Source organism: Elaeis guineensis, chromosome 1 (assembly GCF_000442705.2).
Source record: "Elaeis guineensis isolate ETL-2024a chromosome 1, EG11, whole genome shotgun sequence".
In the NCBI taxonomy this organism is placed as follows: Eukaryota; Viridiplantae; Streptophyta; class Magnoliopsida; order Arecales; family Arecaceae; genus Elaeis; species Elaeis guineensis.
This window is the reverse complement of record NC_025993.2, coordinates 20,469,032-20,485,683: the sequence shown is the minus strand read 5'-3', so window position 1 is coordinate 20,485,683 and position 16,652 is coordinate 20,469,032. Positions and strand designations below refer to the sequence as shown.

At 35.6% G+C, this 16,652-nt stretch overlaps 1 protein-coding gene across 1 annotated transcript; it reads right to left on the bottom strand.

The window, feature by feature from the left end:
• Nucleotides 1–3,278: 3,278 nt before the first annotated feature.
• Nucleotides 3,279–12,697, bottom strand: LOC105032571 (L-type lectin-domain containing receptor kinase IX.1-like). The gene is made up of 3 exons (XM_010907042.1): nucleotides 11,417–12,697; nucleotides 5,273–5,567; nucleotides 3,279–3,700 (listed from the first exon to the last, which is right to left on the bottom strand). Exons 1-3 carry the CDS (start codon nucleotides 12,695–12,697, stop codon nucleotides 3,279–3,281), a joined length of 1,998 nt encoding a protein of 665 aa, XP_010905344.1.
• Nucleotides 12,698–16,652: the final 3,955 nt, after the last annotated feature.

Genomic DNA, 16,652 nt, shown 5'->3' with positions numbered 1-16,652 from the left:
AGTTGTCCATCATCCTTCCTATCCCTAAGCTTATCTTGTTGGTTGATTAATCCAAGATTGTTCCGCTTTCTTTCTCACTCCCATGTTTTATCCATCTCTACGATGCCAGTGAGCTATCCATCATTCTTCCTATCCCTAATCTTATCTTATTGGTTGATTAATCCAAGATTGTTCCACCTTCTTTCTCGCTCCCATGTTTTATCCATCTCTACAGCTAGGTTGCCGATTCAAGCTCCACCAAACCACCTTCACTCTTTCCCATAGCCTTCTCTCTCCCTCCTTCCTCTCTTTGTCTTGCTCTCTCTTCTCTTCTCTCTCTCTCTCTCATTTTCCTTCTCTTCCCTCTTGTGAGCACTTATCTTCCACTTTTTCATTCTCTCTCTCTTTTTAATGTTCTCTCTTTTTTGTTATTCCTCGCTCCTGCTTTATATTCCTTAAGGTTAGCAAAATATGACCCGACCAATCAATACAACCCATATTTAACCTATCACAAGTAGGTTTGGGTTCACCTAAGTGGGTTTGGGCCATAAACAGATCAACCCAAGTAATTAGCAGGTTTAACATTTTGATTATGTTTGGGTTTCAAATATTTGATCCATTTAACCTATTTAATATTCAGGTTAGATTGAGTTAGATGACTCATTTTTTAACCCATTTAATCCATTGAAGACCAATATAACCTATTTAAATTCTACTAAATCTATTTTTATCCTGTTTAACCTAACCCGAATCTCCCTTTGTCCTGTTTAACCAATTAAAAATTCACCTAACTTGTTTAACCTGGCTTTACCCATTTAATAAATATGTTATATAGGTCAAATTGGCTTACCTATTTAATAATGATTTAGATATAAATTTTTAACCTATTTAATAAACTAGTTGGATTCTAAGTTAACAAATTTTTAACTCAACCTACATCCAACTCAACCCATACCTAGGTTGACCCATCCCAACTGCCATCTCTAGTATTTCTCTGTGTCCTTACTCTTTCTTGAATTCTCTCACACTCATATGATTGGCATAGGGCCAAACCTAATCTTCTTGCACTCTCCCTCTATCTTTCTCTCTCAATTTCTATTTTTCTCTCTCTCAACTAGTTTACTTATTTTTATGTAGATCTAGGAGAGCATGAAGTACTAGATTTTGAAGGCATGTTGGATTTTGGGAACCGATCACCATTGAGATAATTACAACCCCTTCTCCCACTATTCTTAGATTAGGGGGATAGATGGCATCATTAGGACTATATAAGATTCAAGGGATGTACCCGAATCCTAACCATCGATCAATAGATCTGGGGATTATAACCTCTGATATGTATCTTTTTTGAATTATGGAACTTCAGATGGGCCCCCCAAACATAGGGATCCTTAGTGTATATGCCAACTTTTTCTTTTAAAATAATGTCTCCCACTTTAGAAGGGAAATCAAACCATTAGGAGATGCTTTTTAATAGGTTGTGTCTCATCTGAGATGGAAGTTTCTTAGACTCTATTAGTTGTGCAGTAAGTACCTCTACTCTAGTGTATTTTGATGCATAATACACCTTATATGTATTAAGATTTGATTATGGATATTATTCATGCATCTGTATATTGTTATATTTGATATCTTGTGTATGCTTTGCATAAATATTCCATTCCCAAAAAAAGTATGATTAAGCATAAAATGATTTATTAAGATATTAAATTACATTATATTTCTTTCGATGCGATGATTTCTCTTTAGCCTAATTATGACAACATAAGTTAGGATCTATCTCCTTTCGGACCTCCAGTTAGGCAATCACCGATGCATACTGGTTGATGCAATGTACTCAGGACCTCCCGTTGGACAAGCACTAGCACATATCAATTAGCAGCATATTGTAGTGGAGCTAGTCTCTTTTGGGCATGCCATCGGCTATTCATGGCCATGGTCATAAAGGCTAGGAGAGAGTGTGATTGATTATATATGTTGATTTGGAATCTTATCTTTGACTAGTAAATGTTTTGAAATATATATTTCATATTCTTTAGCATGTTTTCAATTATAATTGGAACTCTTATTTTATGAAATTGATATTCTATGTATATTATGCTCGATTGAACTAGAGATAGATGTGACTTATTAAGTTTTTTAGCTCTGCTTATTTCTTTTGCCTCTCTGGATGCCAACATTAGTGCGGATAGGATCATGGGCCATGAGCAAGAAATTGGGACTAGAAACAACCTCTTTTCTTTTGTAATAAATGTCTAAGAAATTCTTATAGAATGTGATTGAGAAATAATGTTAGATATTGAATTATTAATAACTATCATCCTATGAAAACTTAGTATTTTAGTTACTATATATAACTTTAGTATTTTAGTTACCATATATAACTTTTCTTCGGCCTTGCATGTCCTACTGGTCAAACCTTGTAAGCATACGGCTATCTGTCATATGCCCGACCATACTCGTTGGCACGGGGCTAACGATATAACTTCAAATATGAGGGTTCCACACATAAAGTACAAGCATCCAAACATTAGAAAAGAGCTACTTCCTTCTAAGATTCACATATACCTAGCTGCTGGTATTCAAACAGTACCTTAATCAAATTTTATCTGTTTGCTTCTCCAAACTTGTTCATCTTGTTCTCAATATTGCTTCTACTACTACGATATGCCTAGCTATAATTTGAGAATGGTTATGTTCTCTACATAAAGTTCAGCCTTTCTGGTATTCAACTTGTTACATGTACTTTCCAAAATATGCCCATAAATTGGCTGTCCAATAGTTCGTGCAGCTGTTTTTCTGACAACTTAGACCAAGATCAGCCAATCTCTGTCATATCTTTCAGTTTTAGAGCAGAGCTTAGATTTTATGACCTCTAGAGTCATCCTTATGAACTGACACAATATGTTAGTGAGTGTTTCTCTGTTTCTTCCCCTAATTGAAAGGGAGGGTTATCCCCCCCCGCCCCAAGGTTAGTGTTCTTTATCTTGATGCTGATGTGAGTGCAAAGTCACTGTGCTTGTAACATATTCTTCCTCTGTTGAGTTAATGTGAAGCAAAATTAAACAAATCCCCTGAGAAGATGCACACAAAAGGAAAATATTTCATACTTCCAAAAATTCGAATAGGTGTTGCATGTTTCTGCATACACTGTACTGGTCAAATACAACCAAATATGGTAAACAATAAAAATACCCATACTATGTAACAAGAAACTTAATTGCATTGTTGAAATAAAACTTGCATATCTAATAGGTACAGGTGTCAAGATTAGACCTTCTCACATGACTTGACATCCTTCACCGACCAGATATTGATGACCATGACGAAGCAGAGTACGCATCAGCTGAAGTTGATGCAACACTAAACGAATCTCCTGTTAGAGGCCAACATACTGGAACAGGAACTGTATGCGGCAAATTTGGTACTGGAGAATCAAACTTAAGAACATTAATCACTTGCCTTATGGATGGCCTCAGATTAGATGCTGGGTGGGCACACCATAACCCAACAACCATCAAGCGCTCCATTTGTTGCTCATCAAATTCTTTTAGTCTTTCATCCACTGCTGCAGTCAAACACATCCTATAAAACTCCCAAACCCATTGTACCAAATTTACTTTACCCTCCTTTTCTTTATCTTCAATGGGCTTTCTGCCACATGCTATTTCTAATATAACCACTCCAAAGCTATAGACATCGGATTCTTTGCTAGGTTTTCCTGTTGGAATGCATGGTGCATCTCATTTAGTTCATAAAAAAATAGTTTTATACTCATGATTACTCATAGTTAATTTGATTAAAAAGAAAATATAACCTTTCGTTGTCGATGATTTAATATGTTAGGTAATGTATGAGCAATATCATGACAGGTGATTTGAGACAAACTCCCTATCCCGTCTTGAATGATTTTTGAAAGTGAATGTTCCACAAGGGATTTCGGCCATCATTGGGTTCACGTAGTTTCTATTTTTATCATGCCATAAGGAATCCAAAGTAAACACTTAATATATAAGGAGAATGTTTGCATTGCAACTAACCTCTTAACCTTCAATCTTCATAGTTTGAGGATCCATACAAGTATATATTTAGTCCCACATTAGTTGTTAGTTAGAAAAATATAGAGTATTTATATATAACTAAGAAACCCAAATAATACCCTTTAAGTAGTTTTTTTAGATGAGATCCTAGACTATTATAAATAGTATTGAAAAGAACTTGGCCCATAATATATGTGGACTAGGGGATGTTTAATTATCACAAGTCCATTAGTTGGGGTTGACTGATCGTTTTGTGATTGGACCCCTAACCTAGCAAAGATACCAAGATTTAAATATGAGAAGTATCTGAGGATCTATTCAAATATGTATTTGGTCCTATATCAATTATTTACCGAAAAAATTTTGAATATGTATACAGAATTATGAAATCTAAATAATATTTTCTTATTAGTTATTTTTTTTTAATAAAGTTTTGCGTTGTTAGGTATAAAATGGAAAACGTTTTGGTTTGACTAGCTCTACCAGCTCAATGATAGACCAGTCGACAGAAGACAACACGTGGTAGTCCAATCAGAAAGAAAAACGCTGGACAAAGAAGAAAGTGGAGGTCCTTAAACGTTGGATACAAGTTGATGGACAACAATTAATGGGATGGGTTGATGTAAGGAAACACAAAATCAAATATAGAGAAATTTATTGTCATGTTTTTCTTTTAACTTCTATGTTTTCCAGAGGTATTTTCATCAGTAAAAGCCCAAAATTTCTAGTAGAGCTTGAGAATGAATTTTCAGAAAAGATCTCACATATTTTTTTTATTGCAGATGAAACCTGAGAAAGAAACAAATAAAAGAACCCTTGGTCATACATTTTTAATTTCTGATATTTTTCCTGCAAAAAGTGGACTGTGAAGCACGGTTGCATGTAGGACCGGGCTAGACTAATAAGTCCACGGGTGGAAAAGGAAAAGAAAGAAAAGAACCATTTGTCATACACTTTGGCTGCAAGGTCTGTGAGATGCATCTGTAGATGTTCAATATATATGCATCAATGCCTTTATTACAAGAGAAATGTAGCGATGTTGCAATTGTCTAACATGAATTGGGTATATGCTAAAAGAAAGCAAATATGCAAAGCAATTAAATGCCATCATTTCTATCAAAAAAATAAATAAATGCCATCATTTTTGGTTTTAAGTGTAGTTGAAAAGCCTTTCTCTTAAAAAAAAAAAGAAAAAAGGTAGTTAAAAAAGCCTTGCTAAATGCATTATAATGATAAATATTTATTTATCATACCTGTAACAGCATATTCTGGTGCAATATATCCCCTGGTCCCCATCAAAACCGTTGTTAGTGGGTTGCAATCATGATCCACGAGCCTTGCCAATCCAAAATCACCAAGCTTAGCATTGAACTCAGAATCTAACATCACGTTGCTTGGCTTCACGTCTCGGTGGATGATGCATTGCTGCCACTCTTCATGAAGGTAGAGCAACGCCAAGGCCAGCCCCAAAGCAATCTTGTACCTAACCGGCCATGTAAGAAATCTATCTCTGCCGTATAGATGATAATCGAGGCTTCCGTTCAACATGTATGTTGACAAACAGAAGTATAAACAGAAGAAGAATAGAAAAGAGGGTGAAGACGAAAATTTCAGAGGAAGAAGGATACATCTCTAGGACCAAATGGGCCCTTTTTATTAATTTTCATGGGCTCAATTTAGGAATTATACAAATATATTTTCCTCTAATTAGACGATTGTATTCCTAATCAGAGGGATTCAATTTAAGAATTATACAAATATATTTCTCTCTAATTAGACGATTGCATTCCTAATCAGAGGGATTCAATTTAGGAATTATACAAATATATTTCTCTCTAATTAGATGATTGCATTCCTAATCAGAGGGATTTACAGCTCATTTCAACACTCCCCCTCAAGATGGGTTATAGATATCATAAAGACCCATCTTGTCACGAATAAATGAAAAAGAAGGCACACTAAAACCTTTGATCAAAATATCTGCTAGTTGACTAGCAGATCGCACATAAGGCATACAAATGATTCTGGCATCAAGCTTTTCCTTGATAAAATGTCGATCGATCTCGATGTGCTTCGTCCGATCATGCTGTACTGGATTATTAGCAATATTGATTGCTGCCTTATTGTCACAATATAGCATAAGGGGTGATGACTGATAAAGGCCTAGATCCAATAACAAGATCCGCAATCATAAAATTTCGCACACGCCATGTGCCATAGCTCGATACTCTGCTTCAGCAGTAGATCGAGCAACTACATTCTGTTTCTTGCTTCGCCAAGTGACTAGATTACCTCCAACAAAAGTACAGTAACCTGAGGTAGAGCGACGGTCATCAAGTGATCCAGCCCAATCAGCATCTGTATAACACTCCACCCGTAGGTTGCCATGATTAGAATAAAGTAAACCACGACCAGGACAGCTTTTGAGGTAACGAAGTATCCGTGTCACAGCATCCATATGAACTGAACGTGGATCATGCATAAACTGACTTACCACACTAACGGCGAATGCAATATCAGGCCGTGTATGAGATAGATAAATCAAACATCCTACCAATCGTTGATAACGTTCTCGATCAATAGGAACACCGGTATCAGCTACTAGTCGATGATTTTGTTCAATAGGAGTAGCAATAGGTCGACATCCCAACATACCGACTTCTGTAAGAAGATCTAGAATATATTTTCTTTGGGAGAGAAAAATTTCTTTTGAAGAACGAGCAACTTCTATCCCAAGAAAATATCGAAGATATCCAAGATCCTTCACCTCAAATGCCTGTGCTAGCTGAGCCTTCAAATGAGCTATCTCCTCAGAATCATCTCCTGTGACCACAATATCATCAACATAGACAATCAAAATAGCAATCTTACCCTTGTTGTGCCGAAAGAAGAGTGTGTGATCTGCATTGCTTTGTTTATACCCCATCTGAATAATTGCTTGTCGGAAGCGATCGAACCAAGCACGAGGTGACTGCTTTAAACCATAAAGAGATCGTCGTAACTGGCATACTTTGCCCACTGTTTGAGCAGTAGCAAATCCTGGAGGAACATCCATATATACTTCCTCCTGAAGTTCTCCATGAAGAAAAGCATTCTTTACATCGAGCTGGAACAGATCCCATCCGAAATTAGCAGCACATGATATAAGGGTTCTAACAGAGTTCATTTTTGCAACAGATGCAAAAGTTTCATCATAGTCGATGCCATAAGTCTGTGTATATCCTTTTGCTACCAAGCGAGCTTTGTATCGTTCAACAGTACCCTCAGGTGTCTGTTTAACTGTAAAAATCTATTTGCATCTCACAGTTTGTTTACCAGCTGGCAAAGGTACAAGTTTCCATGTATTATTTTTTTCTAGTGCCTGCATTTCTTCAAGCATGGCGGCTTTCCACTTGGGATTTTCCTTAGCAACCTTCCAGTTCTCGGGTATGGAGACAGAGGACAAAGAAGCTATAAAACTCTGATAAGATGGAGAGAGAGACTCATAGGATACAAAGTTAGTGATGTCATGTTTATACCCTACTCCATCCTTAAGTTGAGTAGGAATACTAGCATAACGAGTAGGCTTCCGTAAAGCAATAAGAACATTTAGATCATCATTATCTAATGTAAACTAGATGGGAGGTACAGGAGAATTACCATTAGTCGTAGAAGATGAAACCGTTGGGACAGGAGAGGAAGACCTGGAGACTGGAGAATGCGTAATAGACTCTGAGAGAGGAGATGAATCAGATAAAACAAGCTGTGGGAGAGTCTCAGATGCAGTTTCAGATGCTTCTCCTTGAGTGTCAGATGCTTCTCCTTGAGTGTCAGATGCACCATTTGTACCAACATCCACAGTAACATCCACAGTAATAGGACTCCCTCCAGAAGACTCCCCCTCTCGATCAGTTCCAGAGATAACGGGAGAGGAAGAGGACACAGAAGATATATAGAATGGTTCAGACTTCCAAAATGTTACATCAATGCTGATAAACATCTTCCGCTCAGTCGGACACCAACATTTGTATCCTTTTTGAGTAGCTGAATATCCTACAAAAATGCACTTGAGGGCACGAGCGTCAAGCTTGCCAACCGAAGGTCGATGATCCCGAACAAAACAAACACAACCAAATACCTTGGGGGGAATTATAAAAGAATTAGTTCCTTGCAGGCATTCAAGAGGAGTCTTGTAGTCCAAAGTTCGAAGTGGCATTCGGTTAATCAGATATGCTGCAGTTAATACTGCTTCTCCCCATAAGAATTTAGGAACATTCATAGAAAACATCAAACATCTTGTCACTTCAAGAAGGTGTCTATTCTTTCTTTCAGCAACTCCATTTTGATCCGGTGTGTCAACACACGTCGTTTGATGTATAATTCCATTATTATGTATATACTCCTCAAATTCTTTATTAAGATATTCTGTCCCATTGTCAGAGCGAAAAATCTTAAGAGTTGCTCCATATTGAGTACCAATCATTTTATGAAAATCTCTAAATGACTGAAATACTTCATTCTTATTTTTCAATAGATAAACCCAAGTGCAACGACTAAAACAATCAATAAAAGTGACGAACCACCGATGATCAGAAATAGCGGTGGTCCCACAGGGTCCCCATACATCAGAATGAACTACCTCAAACATTGCTTTACTACGTCGGCCTGAGTTTGGATAAGTACTTCTAGTGTGTTTAGCTAGTTCACAGGCATCACATACAAGCTTCTCTTTATATGTTTCAAAAACAGATGGAAATATACGAGCTAAGAGAGTAAATGAAAGATGACCAAGCCTGCGGTGTTGGAGCAACAGATCCTCCTTTTGTGAAGATGAAACAGTCAAACTGGTTTCTGAGTAGCCTTCAGACACTCCTCCCTCCAAATAGTAGAGCCCATTACGCATTATGCCAGTCTCAAGTTTCTTCCCTATCTTTGGTTCCTGAAAGACACAATGTGTTTTGAAAAAAGTTACGGCACAATCAAGATCATTTGTAATAGCACTAATGGATAGGAGATTTATAGAAAATCTTGGGACATGTAGAACAGATGATAAGGGTAATTCGGAAGTGCATTTGATAGATCATTTTCCAGAAATAGGGGTAAAGGAGCCATCAGCAAGATGAACTTTATCACGACCGGAACAGGGAATATAAGAAACAAAATCTCTAAAAGATCCAGTCATATGATTGGATGCTCCAGAATCAACAACCCATGGAGAAAAATTACTACAGTTAAGAGCATGAATTTGATCACTGATACCTATTTGGGCAAAATTATCCTGAGAACTGGCTGGTTGATTTGAAGAATCTTCTGTGGAAGTGCTGCTTTCAGAAATATTTACACCAGATCTGAATTTTTTCAAAAGTTGCATTTCTTCAACTGATAAATCTCCCATAGAAGAAAAATGAGCCTGATTATACTGACCTCGGCTTCTACCAAAACGACCACCTCCATGACCACGGCCTCTATTTGGACGACCATGTAGCTCATAGCAGTAAGCTTTGATGTGGCCCAGCTTATGACAGTGGTCACAAATTTTAACTCCACGAGGTCGAGGCTGAGTTTCTTGAGCAGAATTAGGAGTAGAGCTTCCAAGAGTATTAGGCTGTACCACAAGTGCAGATCGTATAGCTGTGTTCATAGAAGAAGACATAGTGGTTAATCGAGTTTCTTCACTAAGAACCAAAGAAATAGTTTCATCAAGAGTTGGCCACTTCTGTGTACTAAGAATAGAAGAGCGTCGATACTCAAACTCTGGGTTTAGTCCATCCAAAAAATTTACAAGTCGCTGTCGCTCTATCCATTTGCGAAACTCATCAACATCACCAGGATGAGTAGGGGTAAAGGGATTATAAAAATCAAAATCGTTCCACAACCTTTTTAATTCTCCAACATACTCTGTTACAGATCGGGAACCCTGATTAAGTCCTCGAAGCTCTCGCTGGATCTTATGGGCATGCATATTATTGCCTTTATAAGAATAAGTTGTGGCTACAGCCTGCCATAACTCATAAGCATTCGTTAGTGCCTTAACCGTATGAGCAACACTTGGTACCATAGAGGCAAGGAGCCATGCTACCACCCGAGAGTTATTAGAATTCCACTGTCTAACAGCTATCCCATCTCCTTCTGGCCTTTTTGCAGTACCACTTATAAACCCCTCAAGATTGTGAGAATCCAAAATTAGACGAACATGTCGCGTCCAACTTAAGTAGGTACCCGGCCCATCCAATTTGACCGGATTAGTTTCTAGGGTGATCTTTGAAAACTCACTACCCGAGATACGAGATTCCATCATCCTAACTATTAACTTTTCTAAATCCTCCATGGTTAAAGGAGTTTTATCACCCATAAGAAAAATCCTTAAATGATCAAGTAAACAAGAACAATCTTGAGGGAGGAAATTGAAGTTTTCTCACCAACGATCTGAGATAAACTCAGATGACGAAAAAATATCAAATCTCTGCTTCCATGAAAGGTGCCTTGATAATATTCAGAAACTCCAAAACTGGACGCTCCATTGTTGTTCCAGAAAAAACAGCATCTACAATTGGAGACACATATGACAGCAGTAGAGGTTCTCCCTTTTTTTTGTATTTAAAAAATACCTAATAAGGGATGAGAACCGTTTTCAACCCCGTAGTTCTTGAGTTGAAACGGTGGTGGCGTCGATGGCAGCGGCGGTAGCAGCGACAGCGGTGGTGATTGCAGTGGCGATGGCAGAAGCAGCGACAGCAGTGGCGGCGGCGACGATGGCTGCGGCAGCGGAGGCGGCGATCATAGTGGAGAAGGCTCAGGCAGTGGCGGCGGCGGCGGCGACGATGGCCGCGGCAGCGGAGGCGGCGATCATAGCAGAGGCGGTGATGAAGATGAAGGGATGCGAGAGAGAGAGAGTGAGAGATTTAACGGAAACGGAGAATGGCTTTCAAGGTTTGCAGGGATCCACAGAGAGAGCAGCGGCGATGGTTTGAAGGGGGAACAGATCCCACTCTGTTTGAGAGGAGAGATTTGAGTTGTAGACGATCGGCGGTTGAAGAGACGGAACAGAGCACTCTGTTCCCTAAATAGGCTCAAATACCATGTTGACAAACAGAAGTATAAACAGAAGAAGAATAGAAAAGAGGGTGAAGACGAAAATTTCAGAGGAAGAAGAATACATCTCTAGGACCAAATGGGCCCTTTTTATTAATTTTCATGGGCTCAATTTAGGAATTATACAAATATATTTCCCTCTAATTAGACGATTGTATTCCTAATCAGAAGGATTCAATTTAAGAATTATACAAATATATTTCCCTCTAATTAGACGATTGCATTCCTAATCAGAGGGATTCAATTTAGGAATTATACAAATATATTTCCCTCTAATTAGATGATTGCATTCTTAATCAGAGGGATTTACAGCTCATTTCAACAATGTACTCATAGACAAGCAACAAATCACCTCTTTCATGACAATAGCCAATAAGCTGCACAAGATTGCGATGCCTTAACCGGCTGATGGTCGTGATTTCAGATATGTACCCCCTCTTACCTTGTTTAGAATCTCTGGAGATCCTTTTAACTGCCACTTCACGCTTTGGATCTTGCAATACTCCCATGTAAACCTCCCCGAATCCTCCTCTCCCCAGCTTCCTCTCCTTTGCAAAATTACGTGTTGCACTCAGAAGTACGCCATAAGGAAATCTCCTAGGTCCACTGGCACTCTCAATTGCATCGCCGACTAAAACATCTATAGCCATGTCTTTTTCTTCTGCCGTGCTTCTATTAACCTTCTTACATATATATTTTCTGATAAAAAACACCACACAGAACAAACTTACTAAAACTCCTGCAGCAATACCAAACCCCAGGGCTTTAGATCTTTTATATCTCAGTCCAAGATCAGAGGAACTGAAACTCCAGGAGTGGATGGTATGCACCTCGACCAGGGCACCTGTGGAGGCTGAGAAGCCAACGGCAATCTTTTCTGGCAGGTAATCCCTCAAGTCGACACCATAAGACAGACTCCAATTCCTCCTAGGATCAGTGTAATTGCTAAGGAAGATGCTCAAATTTCTAGTACTAGCGTTGTAACAAACAGAAGCAAAAAGTATGATTTTTTGCCTTATACTTGCGTTCAAGTCCACATGCGCAACGGAAACAATGCTGTGGATGTCGATTCCCACATGATCGGCACTGGAATCATTATACTCAGGGTTTATGTAGCTATCAAACTCGACAGCCACGATCTTGTTTCTCGTCATGTTAGTACCACTGCGGTTGAATAACCCAAGAGCCCCACCCCACGAATGATTCAATGTCTCGTTATAGTATGGGTAAGACGAGAGGAAGAAGGCGATCCCATCAGCGCTTCTCGTCCTGTTGAGGCCATCAATAGTGAAGGAGAAATTCGAAGTGAAGTCGGCGAGTTTACCTGAAGCCTTGTCCCATAAAGGCACTGGTTCATTATGTACAACGCTGCCCGTGCTGTTTTCAATATGAGTGTTGAGTTGGTTCCTGGTGAGTTGGATGGCGTTGCTAACAAATGTGGCGTCCTGGTAGCTTTTCAGGTCTCCCGTTGTATCGTGATTGAAGATAGAGTAATCGAAGGAGAGTGGAGTTGCTTGGGGAATCATGAAGAACGCCAACTGGAAGAGGGACGGTAATAAGAGTTGGAGAGATGGAACGGGAGTTCTGGAGCCGCAGCAAGGAGTCATGTTTGCAAGGGGCCGGAACAGTCATGAACGCCAAGGCGTTCTGCTGGTTTATGTAAAGTCTGTTCAATTAGAAAGCCTGTTACGTGCATATGAAAAGTTCAGCCATAACGCGTGTGATTTCCCACTAACAGAATTTAGCGCGGCAGATGTGGATGGTTGAATTTGACTATTGACTTCCCACGCTCGTATTAGTGGGCCTAGGCAACATTTGGTGCACAGTAAAGAGGCCCCCAAAGCATTTTTCATACTACTCCCCTTAAGATCCTGTTTTGCTATAACAAGTTTTTTTTGTATGCATACCTTTAAAAATATCTGAAAATATGTAAATATCCTCACAAGTTTGCTATTTATGTGCATACCTTCATAAATTATTCTTTTCACATGTACACCCTTATAAAGGTATGACATTATGTGAATATTCTTACAAATTTATAATTTGCCTTCATATCCTTGTAAATTATTTCTTTCTGTATACATAATCTCATAAATTTACTAAATACAAATTATTTTTTTCGATATATCTATACATGGCATACATACAAAAAGAAATGATTTATATGCACGCACAAAAGCAAATAAAATTTGACGACCATGTATTTTGGTGATGCTGGTCCATCTGATTGTTGAGATGGACTATTTCGAGTTTGTACATGTATGATACCATCTAAAGAGATGGTATGAAAAATTTCTATGATGGCTTAATTTGTGCCATGTCAGCATGAACCATGTATTTCAGATAAAAGTTGAGGTCGTATGATGCAATCTGCAAATATCATTGGATTAGCTGAAAGAGGCTAGCTCTTAGTAGCACAATTTTTTCATTTAAGATGGCATATCTATTTTTGAGCATTATGGAAACTTATTTTTGTATTTATTTTTTAAGTATTTCTTATTATTTTTTAAGAGGCCCCTTTTAGCAGAGGACCAGTCATATCAGCTCGAAACATATGGTCTATCAAACTTGCTAGGCTATGTTTTAATTTATAAATCATTGAGGTGAATTTGTTTAGTCATGGCTTATAGTTTTGCTGGGTGTGATAGGTGATTTTTTGCTTGAAAGGTACGATGTGATGCACGTTTTAGACCACCGGAATATTTTGGTCGGCAAGTCTTGTTTTCATGCGTGGTGATTGACTTCGAAGTTGATCCTTGCAACTATTCGGGAATAGCATGTGATTAATTTATGCATAACCTTTTACCCTCCTGCGACGTGCTTTCGCGCTTGTCAGCCTTCTACTTTTTTACCCTCCTGCGACGTGCTTTCGCGCTGGTCAGCCTTCTACTTTTTTTCCTTTCGGGTGGACAAAATCGAGCTCTTTTTCAGAATAATACAAAAAAAAAATTTAAATATCAAAATATATCAAAACGAAATTTATTTATCAAACTAATGCAAAAAAAAAAATGTCATTTTGAATGGCATTTTTTCTTCTTCCACGTCACCCCCCATTTCCACGGTGGCATCGTCCCAAAAAAAAAAAAAAGAAAGAAAAACGGCGTTTTCAAATTTTCTCACAAAAAAAAGGAAAAAAATCGTGAAAAATGAGAAAATTGATTTTTTAAAATTTGAAATTAATTAATAAATTAAAATTATAATTTTGATTGAAATTTAAAATATAAAGATTTGAATTTGTAATTCATTAAAAAAATTAATTTAGATTTTTTATTTAAAATATTTTTTAAAAGATGTCAAAAAAAATCTTAAGAAATAAAAAAAAAATTATCATAGAAAATAAAAAAAAGAGAAAGAAATATGAAAGAAATAAAAATTTGAAATTTAATTGAAAAATATCATTCGAAATACTTGTCCTAAAAATTTAAAAAAAAAAGTTTAAATGATAAAAAAAAATTATAATTTAAAATTTAAAAGAAATAAAATTTTAGAGATTAATTGAAATAAAAATATTATTTAAAATTACTTTATCAAATTAAAATTAATTTATTTTAAAAATATTCAAAAAAATTTGAAAAATAGGCTAAAAAAATTTTATAAAAACATAAAGAATTGAAAAAAAATAGAAATTATAATTGTAATTGAAGAACAAAGTTTATAATTTTTAATTTTAAGAAATAAGAATTATAATTTTAATTGAAATTAAAAATTACTTTTTAAATAACTAAATTAATTGAAATATAAATTTTTCAGAAATATTTTAAATAAAAGAAAAAAAATACGTAATAGAATATCAAAAAGATAAAATGGAAGAAAACTAAAATTAAAATTTAAAATTATAAAAATTATAAATTAGATTAGAAAAAATATATCATAAAAGAATAAAATTAAATTAAATTAAATACAATTTCATTTTTAGGGTATTTTATAAATGTGACTTAAAAAAATTAAATTTGAATTAAATTTTGATAAAAAAAGAAATACATTAATAAGTTAAAAAATGATGAAAAGTTAAAAAGTTAAAATTTTTAAAAAGTCATAAAAAATAAGAATTATAAATTTAAATTTTAAAAAAAATAAAATTTTAAAGATTAAGTAAAATAGAAATATTTTTTAAAATTAATTTTTCAAATTAAAATTAATTTCTCAAATTAGTCGACCCCATAAATCGACTCATGGCTAAAAGAGTTTAACGGCACGCAAAATTTTTGGCTGCCACACTCTGTGAGTCGACCCCTTGACTTTCTTTTTGATAATTTTTATTTTTTAAATTTTTTAAAAAGAGAGAGAGGAGGCAGCTCACCGCCGTGCTGTCGGAGAGACGCCGGAGAAGGGAGAAGAGGGAGAAAGGAGAAGAGGGAGAAGGAGAGAAGAAGGGGGGAAAGGAGAAAACGCCGTTCCCTTCGGCATTTTTTATTCTTTTTCTTTTTTTTTTTAAATTTTTTAAAATTTTTTCATAATTTGTTTCATTATTTTTTTTTAATTTATTAAATTTTTTAATGAGGATAGTAATTTGAATGATAATTTTTAATTTAAATTAAAGTTAATTTTTTGTTTTAAATTATAATTTCTATTTTATTACCATTTTTTCTCTTTTATTTACTATTTTTATGATATATTTTTTTTAATTTAATTTATAATTTTTATAATTTAAAAATATAATTTTAGTTTTCTTTTATTTTTATGATATATTACGTATTCTTTTCCTTTACTTAAATTTGTAAAGGAAGAAGGAGAAGATCGAGAAGGGAGAAGGGAGAAGGGAGAAGGAGAAGGGAGAAAGAAGAAGGAGGGGAAAAAGGGGTTTGGGGAGGAGAGAGAATGACGTTTTCTCTTTTTTTTATTTTTTATTTTTTTTAATTTCTTTACTTATCTATTTGTAATCTTTTAATAAATAAATTTAATTAAATAATAAAAATAATAATTTAAATGATAATTTTTAATTTAAATTAAAATTATTTTTTTTTAAAAATTTATAATTATAATTCCTATTTTATTATTATTATATTATTTTTTTATGATATTTTTTTTAAAATTTATTTTAAAAATTTTATCATTTGAAATTATAATTTCAGTTTTCTTCCATTTTTATCTTTTTAGCATTCTATTACGCATTCCTTTCCTTTACTTAAAAAAATATTTATTTTTTCTAAAGTTCAATTCAAAGAGCAACATTTGATATATTATTATTTACGTTATAATTTTTATAGTCCTTTCAGCATAACGTTTTCTCTCCTAATGTTCTGAGACACGTTCGAGTATGTGTATCCATATGCACCAATCATAATATCCAATCATTTAAAATTAAATAATATAAAATGAAATCAATATTTAATATTATTCAATAGAATAAAAATATCAAACGTACAAAAAAAAAATAGTACAATAAAAATATAAAAATATTAAATACAAATACAACAAAGATTAAGTCCCACAAGGACATCACGGCGCCCGTGGTCGCTTGGACCTTCTCAGGAAGGTCCTCGCCGGCTGCTCCTGCTGTGATGGCTCCTCTCCTATATCAGTGGAGGAGATCTGCTGATCATGCTGCTCAGGAATAACTGA